General features: G+C 47.6%; 1 protein-coding gene across 1 annotated transcript in view; it reads left to right on the forward strand.

The window, feature by feature from the left end:
- The first annotated feature begins 1,286 nt into the window (after window positions 1-1,286).
- ITPKB (inositol-trisphosphate 3-kinase B) overlaps window positions 1,287-17,825 on the forward strand; it is a 66,632-nt gene continuing 50,093 nt past the window's right edge. The window contains exon 1 of the mRNA XM_008934827.3: window positions 1,287-2,350. Coding sequence (XP_008933075.3) covers window positions 1,430-2,350 — 921 coding nt within the window. The 5' untranslated portion in view covers window positions 1,287-1,429. The remainder of the gene's footprint in view (window positions 2,351-17,825) is intronic.

The following is a 17,825-nucleotide window of genomic DNA, read 5'->3' on the forward strand; positions in this document are numbered from 1 at the left end:
CTGGGGGCGGGCAGAGGGGCTAGGTGCTGCCCCGGGGCCGGGCGGGCTGTCCCGCACCCAAACTCTGGCCGAACACCTTGTGCCGGTGCTTGCTTTCGTACCGAGCCAGAGTGCTGGGAGCGTTGCGTTGCCGGGGATTCCTGCGAAGAGTGACTGCCCTGGGCTCTGCTGAGCCTCACGCTGCCTCCAAGCAGTGCCTGGAGGGATGGGGAACCTTTTGGTCACACAGTCAGCGGGGTCTGCGCTTTTAGACCTGGGGGCATTTTCCTGCCAGAAGCCTCACAGAGGCACGGGGCTGCTGCTGACAGCGTCGTGCGCAAGTGCTTCCAAGGCTTTTACACCCATAGCCAGAGTTAGCGCGCTGTGTGTAAACAAGCCTGTGCGCTCATGTGGGCAGTGAGTTTATGTAGATCTCATGGGTTCCCGTGCCCCAGCATGGGATAGGGGCTGCAGCTCCAGTGGCACATGGAGCAAACAGACATGACGGAAGGCACGCTGAGGTACACGGGGGCACAGAGAGCCACCTACAAAAGCAGAGTCACACACGTACACAGTCTCACACTCACCAGAACAAACAGCACTGCACATCTCTGCCTGTGGGATCCGGGCTCTGACTTGGAGGCGGCTGCAGTGGTTGATGCCCCAGAAGGCAGACATGCACAGGGGAGGCATGTTTAGCCAAGGAATGCATGAAGATGTGCAAAGCCATGTTATTGCACATGGTAACTTAGGGGAGTAGTGGAGATGTGGCCCCATACCATATAAAACTGTGCAAGAAGGAAGACTGTATCATTATGTCATCGTCCATGTATCATTGAACAGAAATCTGCTCCTGAGACTTGATCTTGCTCATAGGTGACAAACTGGAAGGTGACAAATTTAAGCTGTTTGAAGTCTTTAACTTTCTTCAGCTTTTGGGGCCAACACTTGAAAGGTACCAACTTTCAGTTCACATCAGTTGACCTTAACTCCTTTATTCTGTTGAGGGAACTGTTTCTAGCTGTGTGTCCTCTTGGACACTGCTGCTGCAGCTGCGTGGGCAGGCATCCTGGAGTGGGGAGTAGGGAAGAGGGGAAACGCCCAAACCTGATTTTCCCTTCACTCAAATCCTTCTGATGATCAGGCCCCAGAGGTGGCACACTGGGGCTGTGTGCAGGTGGGAGGGGCACACAGGAAGGGAAGAGTCTGGCCAGCTGCGTGTGCACAGCTGGATGGTGAGCTAAGGGAGGGCACAGAACTACTCTCACTGCTTCACTTTCTCCTCAGCTGTCCTGTTTTATGGAGCTGTGGGCCAGGTCCAGCCCAGCTCCCCTTTTGCCTCCTGGCGATGCTGCTGGTCCCGGCGGGGAGAGACCCTCGGCAGCCCCGCGGAGCCTGAGCGCCGAGGCGGCAGTGGCGACGGCCCCCCTGTGCACCCCGGCTGACTACTATGGCCGTGTACTGCTATGCGCTCAATAGCTTGGTGATGATGAATAGCAACAGCGAGGTGACAAGCGGCCGGAGCAAGACGCCGCCTCCTCCCGGACAAGTACTGCCCAGGGGCCCGGAGACACCCGGCAGCTGCCGCTCGCTCCCTGTCTTCAGCCCGGCCCCCGTGCCGCCCCGCTCCCCGCGCTGTGGCCCCGCTTTCCTCTTTCCACCACTTGAGGAGCCCCTGCGGCAGCCAGGCAGCCCCGGGGGGCGGCGGGGCAGCCGGGGCGAAGAGGGGCAGCCAGGACCCCCCATGGCACGGCAACTTCAACGGGAGCTGCACAACGTCCAGGTGAACCAGAAAGTGGGGCTCTTCGAGGCACACATCCAGGCACACAGCTCTGCTGCCCAGCCACCGCGGAGCCCCCGGCCATCCCGGCCCCGGCCCGCCAGCCCTACAGTGCCAGTGGTGGGACTTGGAATTGGACCCCGGCTGCGAGCCCATGGGGAGAGTGAGGCCCCCGATGCTGGTGGGGTGCAGGTTTGTCTGAGCACTGCAGAGCCCTCCGGGAGGCCAGCAATGACAGTGGTGCCAGCTGTGGAGCTGGCAGAGAGCACCAGCCCCCTGGAGCAGTCAGGGCCTGCACCGCGGCAAGGGGAGGTGGTGGTGGCCCCCACAGAACTTAAGGGCCAGTGCCCAGCCATTGGCGGAAGCATCCCCGCCGTCATTGTCACGGACCTGGGGGGCCCGGAGGAGGAGGCGGGCGCCGTGCCCCCCGGCAGCCTGCCCGTCAGGAAGCTGTCATCGTCCTCAGCATCTTCCACTGGCTTCTCCTCATCCTGGGAGGAGTCCGAGGAGGACATTTCCAGTGACCCCGAGCGCACCTTGGACCAGACCCCGGCCTTCCTGCAGACCCTGGACCAGCAGAAGCCCCGAGTGGTGAGTCTTGCACCACACCCTGGGAAGGTGGGGTGAGGGCTGGCAGCATCCCCGCTCTGCGGCACAGCTGCAGCGGCAGGGCAGAGGTCTGTCACAGCAGAGGTCTGCAGAGAAACTTTCCATTTGCTCAGCGGTGCTTGCTTTCCCTCACATGAAAGCTTTCAAACTTGGAACAGGGGTTCCTAGTTGGAAAATCCCCTGCTTGCAGGAGAGAGCATTGGTACTCTGCACGATCCTCACAGAGCTTCCCTGGTGCTGCAAGCTGCCTGCTGGCATGCTTAAAATGCATCCATGGACTGCAGCCTTCTGCTGACATGTGGTTACGAGCCTCAGCTTTCCCTCAGTACAGCTTCCTTGGGTGCTGGAGGTTTCCCATGATTTACATGAGCCTAAGGGAGAGTTTATTTCCTTCTTGGAGTCGAAACTGTGTGGGCCAACTGTTGAAATATATACTGATACCCATCAGCGTAGTGTCTGTGTGTCTTTCACATGGAAGCAAAAATCTTGAGAATTTCTGGTAATTCCCCTTTTGAATAAAATTTTCTGCATGTGTGTATCTTATATTTTAGGTAAGCATATTTTTATTTGGTATTTATATTAAGCTTGCTCATCTGTTTCACAATCTCTCTTTGTTGAGGAGCTGGTTGTGAGGCTTCAGGCGAGAGAAGGCATCAGGGTAGTGTTACCCCTAGAGCGGAAAGGTCTTCTCAGAGAGGAGAACTTTGAGGCATTTTCCAGAGGCATGAGACAGTCATGGGATTTGTTGTGTCACTAGGGGAGTTCACTCTGTGTCTGAATGCTCCACACAGAGCGTGTTTTGCTCTGAGCTGTCACACCATTTATCCAGAGGGCTTTGAACCACTTTACTCCAGAGCAGGGCACCCATCACGAGGTTCTCCAACCGGCGTGTGGTCTCTCCCATCCTCCAGCTCTGAGACAATTCATTGATTCGACCTCAGCACTGACAACACCCTGAAACATGCAGAGCAACCCATTAATTTAAAGAGTTTGATAAAGAACCATCAACTTTCAGTGATATGGTTCACTATGTTTAACTTTCTGTAGACACATGGTAGTGAAAGTCTTGCTAAGTTCAACAACACAAGGAAAGCTGGAAATGTTTAAGTGAAGGTATCAAACTTGGAAGAACTGAGATTGTGGTTTGTAAAACACTCAACAGACTGAAATAAGTATCTTTTCCTTTGTCCTTGTTTTGTCCTATTCCAAGAATTCAGGCTCAGTTCTGCTCAGGATAGAGCAGCAGTTGAGTAAAAGCACAGTTAATGAAGTTACGAGTCTGTGGCTCATCGTGTTTGCAGACAGTTTTGTATTTTGGGGCTCTCGGCTGATGAATCAGCTTACTCCCTTTGGGAGCTGCTACAATCCCGCTGCTGATTAAGTTCTGCTGGTTTTGTGTGCATAAACTGTAGTAATCTCTGCTCTGTTCTCTGTACTAATGACTGTTCCCAGTGCCAGATCCCACTGATTTGCTGCTGAAAACAGTTCATTGATGGGCAAAAGCATGCCTGATGCTCTTGTGGAAAGCTTCCTGATGCCTCAAGCTGACTCTGTGTTACCTCCCGTGGCCCCCAGTGAGCCCAGCCAGGCCGGTGGCTCAGCAGTGAACAGGCAAGGCTCGTTTGTATTGCCAAAAGGCCTGGATCAGAGCAAGCTCATATCAGGTCTAAGACCAGAGTAACTCAGCTGATCTCAGTGGGACTACTCAAGCTAAACGAGATGAAGATCTGGTCCAGAACATGTCAGACATCCCAAGGAAGATTGATTTTGTGTTTCAGTGCTGGATTTGTCTCAGTGGGAGCGGCTGGGCTGATTTACAATGATACTTTTCCGCTGGGCTCCACAGGTCCCGTGCAGGGCTGATCACTGACTTTGGCAGGTTATAGTCAACTTCTCAGCAGGATGGTGTGCAAATGCCCAGTAATTCAAAGCTGATTCATATAAATAACACCCAACTTTGTGTACTCGTTGGCAGTATCTTGTAAATCCCTAATGACAGCAGAAGGCAGCTACTGAAGCAGTGTCAGGTTGCACACTAATTTGTTTTCATGAACTCACTATTTCCTTTTAACGATGCACATGGTCTGGAAATGAGTTATGTAATGAGGGACAATGTATGAGAAGCTCTCTCCAGAAGTTGTGCTTTTCTGTCACATCCTGGGAGACCTCGGCCGACAGAAACCAATGTGGTGCCTCTGGGTTGGGAAGATAAACACTGGGCAGGCAGAGGACCCTGCCTGTCTGCACTGGGTGCTGCTGGCACAGGGGAGGGCTGTGGTACCTGGGGGAGAGGTAATGACAAGCAACAGGAAAGCAGTTCTTGGTCCAGATGCAGTATGAGCTGCACATCTCACATAGCATGTTTACAGGTTTGATAAACAAAAGGCCTGCTTCTGCCCTTCCTTTCTGGAGGCTGTCTGGCTTAGGAGATCTGTTAGGGATGTCCGGCTGTCTATTGTAGTTCCTCCTGATGCCCCAGGGAAATGGGCAGATCCCTCCATCTGGCATGGACAGATCATCCTCCATTTTTACTGCAGGTAGGAAACTTCGTTTGTGTTCAGGCCTGAAAATTGGCCAGTAAGAAAGTGACGTTGCGTAGTGAAAGAGAGGGAGGTATTGTGGCCACATTTTTGGACACCATGACCTGGAGCAGCTCTGTGTCTGAAACTGGCTCTGCCTCTGTTAATTGAAAGTTTACTCAGTGCTTTGCCTGTCCCTGGAGTGCTCTGGTGCTCAGTGGGCTGCGCAGCACTGGGGAACAGTGACCCAGCTGGGATAGTTGCAGACTTGTGAAGGGCACTGACAGTAAGAGCAATGTGACGTTTTACTGTTGTCTAATTGCAAGCCCACTTAAGGTCTGAGTAAACTTCCACGTAAGGGCTTTTGCAGCTGTGGCTTTCCCCGGGCTATGGGCTGCTGCCGGAGAAACCCCAGGCTTGTTTATTGATGCTTGAAAGGTTTCAAAGGCACTTGAGCGCTTGCACTTCTCGGGCTGTGTGGGAGGGATGGGCTGTCCAGGCGCCATGTTGGGATGGGGACACGGTGGTTTGGGAATGCTGTGGGGCAGCGCTTCCTGCACACCCCCCGCGACATCAGCACGGGCAGTCTGGGGAAGGAGTGGGTACCTCCGCTCACCTACCACTCAAGCCAGGAGGATACAGTGGCTGTTGGAAGGTGCCTGTCTCTGTCACAGTGTGTCTCATGCTGAGGGAGGAGTTTTCTCCTCACAGCTGATTGCACAGATTGGGTTTGTAGGGGAGTGAGAAGGTCTCCTTGTCCCAGGGTACAGGTAGCCTGAGATGGCAGGCCAACTCCTAAAGGGATGTCACACCAAAAATGAGACACATTCTTGCCGTGACTCCCTCTGACTTCTTGACTGGAAAAATACCAGTGTATTAGTTTTGCTGTTCCTGGGGAACTCTGTTTGCTCTTCCCAAAGAAGAGGTGCTAACCAGGGTGTACTCAGTAGCAGGAGATTTGTCCCAATCTTGAAAACTGACGTGCCCCTTAAGTGGAAGATATTCCAATGCTTGTCATTAGTGAGTCGCTGTCGTTGACCTAAATTCCCTAGTTTGTCAACTCCTCGGCAACTAGAGACAAAGTGACAGACAAGTGGGGGGAAAGGCAGAAATTGTGCAAGCACGTACTGTAGAAAAATGACATGTCAAGAGGGAAAAAAAGCCTTCCTGGAAAAACAGTGCAAGACACTGCAGTGTTCCTCTTCCTGGCTTTCCCACAGCCGCCGTGGAAACACAAGGATGTACAGCAGAATAGTTAATCAAGTGACTTGGTACATTGTGAAATGTCTGCTTCTTTCAGCAGGCAGAGCAGTTTGCTCAGAATAAGAGGCTTCCATTAAGCTGTGCAAAATGGCAAGAACTTTCGGAAAAAAACTAATGGCGTTGCTACTGACAGGCGATTTTTTAATTGATTTATTTGTTTGATTCACAGTGGCTGTAACACAGTTCTGAATGGAGCCAAGTTTATAAAGGGTTAGTGTCAGCCAAGGGTGTGTGGGACCCTTACTGATTTCTCTTTGAGATGTTCCAAGGCATAAGCTGACAACAGCACTCCTGATTTGTTCCTATGAAAATTACTCAAGTTAAATATGCTTTCATTCCCATTCCTAGCTGTCACTGTGATCAGGAAGTCTCCGTGTAACAGAAACCATGACCACATGGTGATGCATGCAAGCCTCCTGAATGTATATCTTTATGCTGACTGTGTTTATGTGTTTTACTCCTTCCTCCCACTGTGTTTGTCTTGAAAGCTCCTAAGCTTATGATTTAGCATCAATATAATGTCTAACACATTAGGGCCCTGCTGGCTTGCTCAGAAGAGTGACTGTTCCTCTAGTAATGTGCATCATTGACCCGGGAAGGTACTTAGCACACCTGGTAAGCTGCCAAAGGATGGAGTCTCCTTCAGCCCTGTGGGAACACCAGGATAAAGAGGAGGATGAGGTGGACACCTCTGTGTTGCCATTTTCAGAACAGCACAGCCTATTTTGTCTATTGGGATGAGCTGAGGACCCTCTGGTGCTCAGCGGACTGGGCAGATCTTCAGACTCCCTGTGGATGGAGGCTGTGCACTCCAGGGAGTTCACAAAGCATCACTCTCTATTCAGTAGCTTATCTTCTGCCTTCTCACGTGGCCTTCTCAGGGAATAAGCAGCTTTCTTATGGGCTCCCACCCACAGAGTCTAAGTGAAGATGCAGCTATAACCCAATGAGAGACATATGGTGCTACTTCAAGTCCGTTTTCATCAGCACTTTTAAGCTCATTGGGAAGGGTTTCTTCTCTGTGCACATTCCCCATGATTGACAGTGCAGGAATTACATGGCACATAGCAGATCCTTTTCATAGGGGGACTTACTTGCTAGCACAGCTGCTGTCTCTTGCATATTTTGTTTCTCAAACAGTTCCACAATGAAAGCGTTCATAAAGAGTTGTTAAAAAAAAAAAGGCATTTCTGAGGTGCAGGAAGAACAAACATTAGGCCCATCATTCTTAGGGTCCCCAGCTCTGAAACGTTCAGATTTCCTCCTCTTCTGTTGGGAATTGCAGGGTGTCAGGAGCTTGGCTGGTTGGACCCTTCGGGTGTTAAGCTGAATGTCCGCAGAGTGAATTTCACGGAGCAGTGGAAACTTTAGAGTTTTGCCTTTACCTTTTGAGGCTTGCAATGACAAAACCCAAACTGTAGTCAGCACCTGTCTCATGTTTTCCATATTATTCCTGTAATGTGTTAGGACAGATTTACATGTGAAGAAAATATTAGCGCAGCACTGAGCTCTCGCGTGCCATGCGATGGCTGAAAGCCACTGCTGAGCTAATGTTTTCTTTCATTTAATTCTGTTCTAGCTCACTAGAGAAATAATGGCATCTATGTATGATGTTAAATGTCGCTTCAGCTAAGATTAGTCTTCTGTAATGGTTAGAGATTATGTTGTTTATACCAGTAGGTAAATTTCTGCAGTAAATTTGACCTGCTTTCTTCCAATGAAGCCCAGCCAAGCTTTCTAAGAAAGATATGTTAATATTTAATAGACAGTGAAAACTAAATGTTAATATTTTCAAATCACTGAATAACTTTGCAGCCTAATCCCTATTCTCAAATGTGACTTTCTGGGGAGTGTGGGCTCCTATACTTGCCGGGTCACTTGAAATAGCTCTTTTATGGCATCCATCTTGCTTAGCCTGTTGGATGTCTCCTCAGGATAAGTCTTCTCCTAAGGTACCTTTCTTCTCTGTTGACTCTGATGGGATCTTGAGGATTAAGACCAAGAGTGTGCTTAAGACTGGATGTCTGCAATAAAATTAGTTGGAATTTCATTCTTATTCGTATAGATAAAAACTCAGGTCATGCATAGCCTGCAAAACAGCTGCAAGTAGTTCAGGAAGCTGCCCCAGTCTGAGCTTTACCAGACTTAAAAGTAAGGGCCTCGATTTGGCTTTTAAATCAATGTTTAGGCAGCAAAATGTGATTTGCTGTATGACAGAGATGATAACCCAGCAGTGCCTTTCAGTGTGAGTTGGTGTGGGTATGTTCAGAAGCTCGGGGTCTCCAGCTGCAAGTTTCAGCCTTGGTGTAGGTACTGTGGATGCACTCAGAACTGGTGGAAGCTTTTGGAAAACGTAGACTGCAGCTTCTTCTTTCCCAGCCATTGTGGGAGTTCAGCACACAGAGCTGCTGTCAAGGCTGTGTGCCTGTGGAGATCCTCACTGCCACTGTCAGCCACGGATTGTGTTTACTGAGTGCTGGTGGTTTCTGACATTAGTTTCTCAGAGATGGGCAATATTGGAGTCTAAAGCTGCTCCACAGTGCTAAGACCCATATTAGCCTTTTCAAACTATTTATTTCAATATTTTCATACATTTTGGCCATGAAAAGAAAGAATCAATTTTCTTTTATATTAAAGAACATTCTTTTCATTAATGACATGGGAAAAGAGAGCCCAGTGGAAGGAATTCAATTCTTCCTTTCAGATATAAGATTTATTGCTGGTCAAAACACAAGGATTACTTTTGGAAGGAGAGCCAGGGGGTAAAACAACAAGTGTTTAACACTTACAATTTCTTCTTGTAAGCAGTACAGTACATTATCTGATCAGTGCTACACAACAGGAACTTCATTAGCATTCAGCACTGTTGTGGTTTTAAGTAATAGTAAAGCATCCCTTGTCTCTGTGAAAGACATATATGGACTCTGGGGGGATATGCTGACAGACATTTTAATGAGTTTGATTCTAAGGACAGAGTCAGGTTGTGTCTTTACTGTTTCTTCAAACATTTGATTTGCAGAGAGGTAGGCACCTGCAGTTGCTGTGATGTGGACCTCGCTGAACTGATGCGAGTTTTGCTCAGGGTTTCTTCCTTGACCTCTGGGCTTTCATCCTTGACTTTAAGCCTTGTACTTGAGGTCTTAGACAACAGGGTTCCTGGATGGTGTGAAGCAGAGGGAGGTCTCATGAGGCCTGCAGTCTTCACTGTCACAAAATGCCCTTCAGCCTAAATGAAGACCAATATACCAACACCAGGAATAACCAGCACAACATGTTGGGAGAATGGCTGTGGCAGGGAGCAGGCACAACTCTCTCCTCCCACCCCATCAGCTTTTGCAGAAGGGGCTGTTTAGCAAGGGCTAAGCAATGGCAGCACCTACCTTCAGCATCACCTCCTTCTCCTCCCCCTTCGCTTCCTGTCCCTTTGCCCTTGCTTGGGCAATTCATCTGCAGCAAGATAGAATCAAAGAACCCTCTTCCTTTGCTAAACAATTCGTTCCTTTTGTTAGGGTCAGATAAAATGCTGATAAAAGCTGTTGTAGCTCCGCTGAAGCCAGCAGGAGCATGCTGCAGGTTTGGTCCTTGATCATTTTTCGCCTTGCTCACCCCTGCATGTCTCCAGTTACATCTTGTGGTAAATCCAATATTAAACTGAATTAATGAACCAGAGATGCAGTCCCTGCGGGGGGGGGTGGGGTGGTGTGGTTTACCTGTTGGTAGGTACAGTGCTTCAGAGCCTTTGGGGACAGGAGGTTTATAAATGGAAAGATCTGCAGGGTGGCTTTTTGGAAAGTGCATTTTACGGTTGGGTGTTTTTCTCTTGTTTCTTGATGAACAATCTCCGATCCCTGCTGCTCGGGAAAAGGGGAGGAGCCAAGGCTGGCCTTCAGATCACCACTGAGCCTTGTTCTTTGCAAATGTACTTTGAGAAGGCATTTTGGGAAGGCGTAGGAATAGCTTTTGTCCCATTGAGCTAAACATGTTCAAAACATTGTACTTAAATGGGTACTTAAGTACAAGCCCATGTGTACCCCTCAAAAGAGAGGAGACCAGGGCACCAAGGAGGGTGGGAGTGAGGGGGAAGTGAGCAGGCTCTTTCTCACCATGTGGACCATAGGAATTGCCCTGCTGGCAGCCACAAGCCGCACTAGATATCCAGGGGCATCCTCCCACTGCAAGCAAGGTACAGAGCAGCTGGGGAGAGAATTAGCAACGTTTCCAAATGTAGTATTGTTGCTATTACGGGTAATATGTATTTAACACTCTGCAGGGACCATTTAAACCTGCATCTGTAGGAAGAGGAAAAAAGTCAGGTTTGCTTTTTTGGCAGACTGCAGATCAGAGAGTCCAATCTATAATCTCTCTTGGTATGTTTTATGTGGGTGGGTTTTGTTAAATTACAGGCAAAGTTATTGCACCCCTAGGCTACTCACATTAAATGTTTCTCCAATTTTAACAGCATTCTTTCCAGGCTCAGCTACATTTGTTTTTGTCTTCTTCTCTATGGCAATTGATGAGCTAAGTCTAAAATGTATAACTCTGCAGGATCTCCTGTTATATATTTCTTCCACAGCTGTAGCTGAACTGGGACAGTATAATCCAATGACTTATTGTAATGCCTAGTGCTTTCTTTAATACATTCCAGATTAAAGGAGTCAGCAAAGTTTACATATCCAAAGTAATAAATTTAAACAATAATAATGACAAATCCCAAACCATGATTATCTCTTTAAAGTGTTGGGCTTTTTTTCCCTCCTATCTTCTCTGGTCTGGCTAAAGTCTGTTTTTAGGAAACTCAACAGGACAGATAAAAGATGATGAGACAAACAACTTAATCCCTTAATAATGTCAAGTGGAAAATCCAACAACAGATTGGCAAGAAACTCAAATAACAACTGCAAAGTGACCCTTACTGAGGACTAAAGAACAAGTTTAAAAGGCTGAGCTTGGGATATAATTAGAGATGAGCCTGAATCAGTGCCCATAGGCTCAAATATTTCTTTGAACTCTGAAATGGAGCCAAATTCCTTTTTTTCATCCATGCCTGCATAGCATCAACTTAGTTCCATTGAGGCCAGTTCAGCATCACCTCGTACCTCATGCTGCCCTCGGTGCTCACACAAAGTGACCCGGGAAGGCCCCAGGGTGATATTCCCACCTCTGGGTGCTGTTTCAGAAGGAGTGTGGGATACCAGCAAGTGTGTGCAGCCCAGGTATGTGCCAGGTATGTGCCTGTCATGGCAGCAGGAAGAGGAGAGATGGGCACTGCCACTCTGACCTCAGAGTCCCAGGGACTGGCACACAGCTTCACCCCTGGGCAGCAACCCTAAGCAGTCTTGGGCTACCGTTAATAGATACACCTTGGAAGCAAGGCACGTGGTCACAGGAGTAGAAGACACCTGGAATTGTAATTGCCAAGCAGTTTCAGAAAGAGCATGTTAATTATTCTCTCTCTCCTCAGAGCCATATTTATTTAGAGCTGACAACCCTTCACCCTGGGGTTTCGTCGTAGGAATGTCTTACTTGGGTGGAGACCAGGGCGGCCAGAAAGAAAACAAAGGAAAGAGATTTTAGAACCGTGTCTTGTCTGTAGCCACCTGAATTACTGTTGTATTTTAAAAGAATATGTGAAAAAGAATTGTTTGCAAAAGCCTTGACAAGTGTACTCTCCCAACTCCCTTGTTTTAATCTTCTCCTAGGAATTTGTGTATAAAATGTTCTCAATTCAGTTTATCTCTCTGCTTGACAAATCCTGTGTTTCCCTTCCGTACTTTCAGCAGAGAGGGAACTAACTTTGATCTTTTTGTGAAGTGAACAGAATTGCCTTGTCAGATGTCACATTCCCACCTTCACACACAAACAGTGCGTGTCACAGTTTTTGAGCAAGATGTACCATCGCTGAAAAAAAAATTGCGTAAAGCTGATATAAAGATGAGCTTTTGGAAAAGCAGCTCCAAACCAGACTCTCCCTCAGAGGAAGGAGCAACTGATGTCATCTGTCTCTTGTTGAAGCCACCTTGCACAGCAGGTTAAAACAAATGGTCTGAAGCCAGGACTGTAGCTCAGCTTCTCCATTAGCAGCCCCTCATCCACGTCTCATCTCAAGGAGAAAAGACTTGGCCTCTCTCCTCAGGTCTCTGTTTTCTCTTGTTACCATGTGTTGCTGGAACTGCTTTTTTGAGCCAAGGAAAGCAGCACAGAAGTCCAGGTGGTCACAAGTGACCGTAACGTTGACCAGGTGTTAGGCTGGTAATGAGAGACAAATGCAGAGGTAGCACAATGCCACCTTGTCTGCTATTGTCTGTTCCTATGTTGCATACCCTGACCAGCTCTGGTATTTGGGTTTGGAGTTTTTGGAAAGCTCAAAAGGCAGTTCCAGAGCCCAGGTTTGTTCTTGTGGATGGGAACCCTTCCCAGAAGGGAGAAAGCTCAGAGAAGCCTGTTTAATATAGGCTGATCTCATGCTTGAGCATACGCAGGAGTTGACCTTTCAGCACTGAAATAAGAAGTGATGGGAATAGAATAAATCACAGTCTTGAAAGAAAAGCTGAGTAGCTTAGACGTGCATCTCAGGAGGAGTCAAGGTAGGGAGGCTGAGGGAGCCACAGAGGGGCCAAAGGACAGATTGAAAAGCAGTCTTTCAGCAATGGGTTTGGTGGATCTTTGCAGAGCAAGCCTGCAGAGCAAAGGCTATTGAGATGTGAATTGGGATATGAGGTGATGAGCCTTGAAGGTGAATTTTAGTCAGGTGAGTAGACTGGAAAGACTCTGTTAGGGATGTTATCCTGAAAAAATCTGCAAGACATACAGATGAGTTGGATGTGACTACTGAAAAAGATGCAAGTTTTCCACTTGCTAAAAGTTTCAGGGTAGGAGCAAAACACAAATGGGAGCAGTAACATTTGCAGTTGCACTGCAAAGGCATCAATTGTTCTCTGAATTGCCAGGCTGCAAAGAATCAAGCCTCTATATTGCATTGCAAGCCTTGGAACTGTCAGGTTTTGATTGAGTCCGAAGCCAAAATTTTTGTAACCTTGATAGGAGACAGCTCCAAGCGCCCGTGGTACACCCCTTTAACCTTCAGGGGCCTGGCTTACAATGCAAGATTCTTCCAAGCGAACCAAAACTTGAAACACTCCCCTCATATCTGGAAGCCACATCCTGATGAGGAACTCCCTCTGCGTGGTGGCCTCTGTCAGAGCCCAGCTCCCTGTTCAGTCTCCAGAGGGGATGGCCCAGGGCTTTTTCAGGGCAACCATGGTGGAGAGTTGGGCTGCTCTGTACCACAGAGCCCATCACTGCCTGGAAGGATGCTGAGGTTTGCCCTCCTGGCCCACTCTGTGTCCCCAAGGCAGTCAGACTCTCAGACTCATCCAGACAAACTCTGGCAGGACAGGAGATTGTAGGAGCTGGCTGGATCTGGAAGAACAGTTTTTTGGCAGAGAATAGATTTTCCAGCAAATGTCAAGGGAGAGGGGGAGTCAAAATGATTCACAAATTCAAACACATTTTCTGAATAGTTCTGGCCTAGAAAAAATACAGAGGTGGGGGAAGAGGGAGCGATGTTAAAAATAGCAATGAGTGTCATTCTGACACTTTCAGAATGAACTGTTTCATTTTGGGAATGGTTTGTTTATGTTTTGCAAGTATTTGAAATGTAGATTTGATTCAAAATGGCATTTTTCACTTAAAAGTTGACCTTGAAAGAAGAAAAATGGTTTTTTTAGGACTTACATAATCTGAAATAAAACACCTCCTTTTACTTTGACTCCACATGAGATGTTTCAGAGTTTTCCTTTCACAGCCCCATGATCTTAGCTGCGTTCAGCCCAACCTGAACATCTCCTCTCCCCTTGTTTTAGGGTTGAGCTCTGATGTTAAAAAAACTGTCCAGCTCCCGTGCTGGCCAACCTTAAGGTCCAATGCCATGGAGCAAGTACTTTAGTTTAATCTGAGGTCAACCACACATTGCTGTGATTCAAACTGAAACCTGTGGTATCAAATGAATAAGAGCTGTAGGTTTTGTAGATAACTGGCATCTTCTGCGGAAGATGCAATGTCGAACCTCATTTAGAAAAATAACCCAAACTCCTGAGGCCCTGAAATCTGATCTAGAAATCTTCAGAGAGGCTGGAGTTTGCAGACAGCTGAATGACAGACTTTCACTCCTCCGACACTCACACTGGTCTCATTCAACTGATTCATTAAAGGAAAATGAGCAAACAGCTAGTAATTATTTTGTTGTAGCCAAAACGTGCTGCAGAGTTTCCCCGGGCAGAGGGGAAGGAACACGTGTGTTTGCTGTACGATGAGCCATAGCTGAGTTTACTGTTCCCCACTGCCTGGCTGGGACACATTGTGTCATTTCCTCAGCTGAAGTCCATCCCTTAGTGACTGGAGTGGAGCCTCCTTTGCTGAGATTTACCTTGACTGTCTCCTGAGCTCCTTCCTCTGTGCCTTGGGAGGGTTCGGGCACAAAAGAGGGAGAAAAAAGATACTATGGTGTGGGACAGCAAACTTTTTAACAGCAGCCCCTTTTGGACAGGGGCCATAGGAAAGACCTTTTTCATTCGTGGGAAGATCCTGGGTTTTACCTGGAATAGGCAGGTTTGAAAGCATTTTTCTGGCGCACTGTAGCTTTAATGTTACTGAAGGATGGATCTCATGGTGTGGACAGGACATGGATGTTTTTATCATAGAGATTTGTAGAGGTGAGGGGTTGGCAGTGGCTGAGCATGGGAGTGGGTTGTCCTCCCTGCTGTCCTGGCAGCAGTGGGAGCTGGGATGGCTCTACTGCTTTCTGTGGTGGCTCTGGGTACCCCAGCAGTGGGGAGGGCAGGGATTAGGGCCTGCACTGGGATGAGGAATCAAGACCAGAGTGTGTGTATCAGCTATGCAGTTCCTTCAACCATGCATTTACTGTTCAAACACTGCCAACTCAAGCTCTCCCAAAACCAATGAGGATTGCCTTAAAAACCACCAAATGTTTCAGAGTTTTTTTTGGAAGTGCTGGGTTTGATTGTTTTTCTAGTTTCTATGCCTTTAACTCACACTTGGGACGATTTTTCAGTCTGTTCTCTGCAAGCCAGAAGTCTAGAAATGTACTTTCTTTTTAAAAATGAAAGCTCAGAGTCTCAGCCACCTGACTGCAAGAGCTGGGGGCTGTGAGAACAAGGCAGAGCTCACACTAAAACTGCAGGAGAGGGCAAACAGATTGTTGAAATAGCTGCTTCTCTTGGTCAGGAGTTGGACTGAATGGAAAGAAAGGCCAGAAGGGCAGAGCATGTAAGCTGACTCGGTTTTCCTGTAACAATCGGAGAACGCCAGCTCTCCCTCCCCGCCCCAGCTGAAACAAAAAGCCCATACACAACTAAAGCAAAATCTGCCTTCCTGTTTGTACGCCTGTCATGAGGCCTGGGAGAGCAGGTGGCATTCGACTGTTGCATCCCTACCAAAATTCAAGGTCCTCTCCTGGCTGAGGAGGTCGGGGTGCAGATAGAGATGCAGGCGGTCACTGAAGAGCAAGGACCATATGAACTGCAGAAGAAGGCTCACACTGCTTCCCTGTCGATAGTTTATATGAAATACACTTTGAAAACTAACCACTTTTTCTAGAGGTAAAGGTGATTCCCAAATCCTTGACACAAGCAGCTGCCAGGATATGGGAGAACAGCTTTGGTTATGTTAAAGTGGGAAGGCAGTAATTTTCCAACTAAACAACTGCATTTGGGCAACAATCTGTGGAAGGTTGTACACATCTTTCAACAAGGAATCTTAGGCTCTGCTACCAGTCAGAAAATAGCAAGCAGGATTGTTGAACCATCCCAAACCACCTTGTCATTGAATGGTGCAGAGGTGCTGTATGAAATGATGCCAGGTGTTCTCCGGCAGCTCTAAGGGTATTTGTATTTCAGTTTACTTTCATCAGATATGCTGACATGTTCCCCAGTTTGCCTCTTGAATTAAGATGCTGCAGTGTTCACTTTTCTCCTTTCCAGCTGATAGGCATGTGTCTTTGCTCCTCCAGGGGGAGGAAGACAAGTATATTCTTCTCTTTAGCATGCCCTTCAAAGCATGGGCGTGGATGTTGGGTGTGCCCCATTCCAGCTGGTGGGCTGCCCACTGTTCTCAGGTGCTCCATGTGCAGGGTTGACTTCAGTGAAATAGCACCAGGAGTGCAGATTTGAAGGTTGCATACAATGTACAGATGGTCTTCTGGAGAGCAGCTGCCCTTGGAAACCTAGCTAGAACCACTGATGGCGTTAACAAACAGAATTAGAATATTTCCAGAATATAAAATTAAGGGAAGAAAGTGGCTTTACTGGCTATTGTCAGAAAACAGAGGTGTGCATAACAGCAACATTTTCCATATACTGTGCAATTAAGTTACTTGCTTGGGAATTGAATTGCACGTCAGTTTACACAGCGTGGCCAGCTGTAACATTGCAACACACGTACTGAATGTTATTACTTGGTGTCAGTGTTTATTGAAGCGAGTGGGGATTTGAGAAACAAGCTTTGGCGCAGGGAACACTAACAATGTGATGGCACTTAACATCTCTAAAGCAGCGCAGCTCATGTAAGAACTTTGGGGAATAAATTCTCCAAAGATAGAATACTTTGGAAAATACCTGCTAATCCCTTTAAACCCCTAAGACACATTAATTTTCATATTGGGTAATGATAAGCCACAGATTTCACCACTAATCACAAAAATATCCTGTGGTTTTTGGAATAGGAAGGGAGACTCCAGGTGTAGTTCAGTGGCTGATTTTGCAGTGGCTGCTCCAGCTGATCTTTCTGGAAAGAGTTTATTTGCTGCTGTCTGCTGGTCCCTTGCTGCCTTCTTTTGCTACTGCAGGAACCAGGGCCAGCAAAAACTGCTCACTTGTACTACTCTTCCCTCTCATCTTTATAGGGGAGAATCAAAACTCTATGATGTCACTTCATTTTAGTTGCAAGAGTGGAATAAGATTGGGCCAAATCAAGTCTGTTGTAGCTCTCTTGGTTCTGGTGGGCTTGCAGGAGGGATAAATTTGATCCAGAGTAAGAATAACACGAAACACAGATGGGCTGGGTTAGTGCATTGTTTATATAAATGGCTAGATCATGGAGAGCTGCCTGCATTGCAAAACCCCCCTCCCAGCAGGCTCCTTCAAGGGATCTGAAATCACAGCAAAGGCAGACCAGCAACAAAATGTGGCACAAAGACCAAGTTTCTCCTCTCTTCCTACAGCAGGTTTCTTGTGCTCAGAGCTGAGGACTGTTGGCATTGGTGCACGGGCTCAGCTCACCGACTGTGCTGAACTGGCATCTCAGGGAGCAGGACAGGTCAGATTGCTGTGCCCTCCGTTGTCAGTAAAGTTATAAATACATTTTTGGAACAAAAATAGGAACCATCCACCAGAGCTATTTCTGATGACCTCAAAATAAAGTTAGATTTTAGTTGTTTTTTTTTTCCCTCTGTTTCTTAGTAGGACTGCTGAGCTCTCCAGCAGAACAGGAAGTAGGCTGAGGAGCTGTTTGAGTAACCAGACTCGTCAGATCAATGGAAAAAGTGGTTTGAGTACATTCTGTGAAAGTTCAGTCAACAATTTTGAAATGACTTCAGTTTCTCTTCCTAGGTCAGGGCTGTTGTTCATGCCAAGAGGACTTAAGTCTACCACTGCTGTGTC

This window comes from Manacus vitellinus, unplaced genomic scaffold (assembly GCF_001715985.3).
Source record: "Manacus vitellinus isolate BGI_N305 unplaced genomic scaffold, ASM171598v3 scaffold_8_pilon, whole genome shotgun sequence".
NCBI classification, from domain to species: Eukaryota; Metazoa; Chordata; class Aves; order Passeriformes; family Pipridae; genus Manacus; species Manacus vitellinus.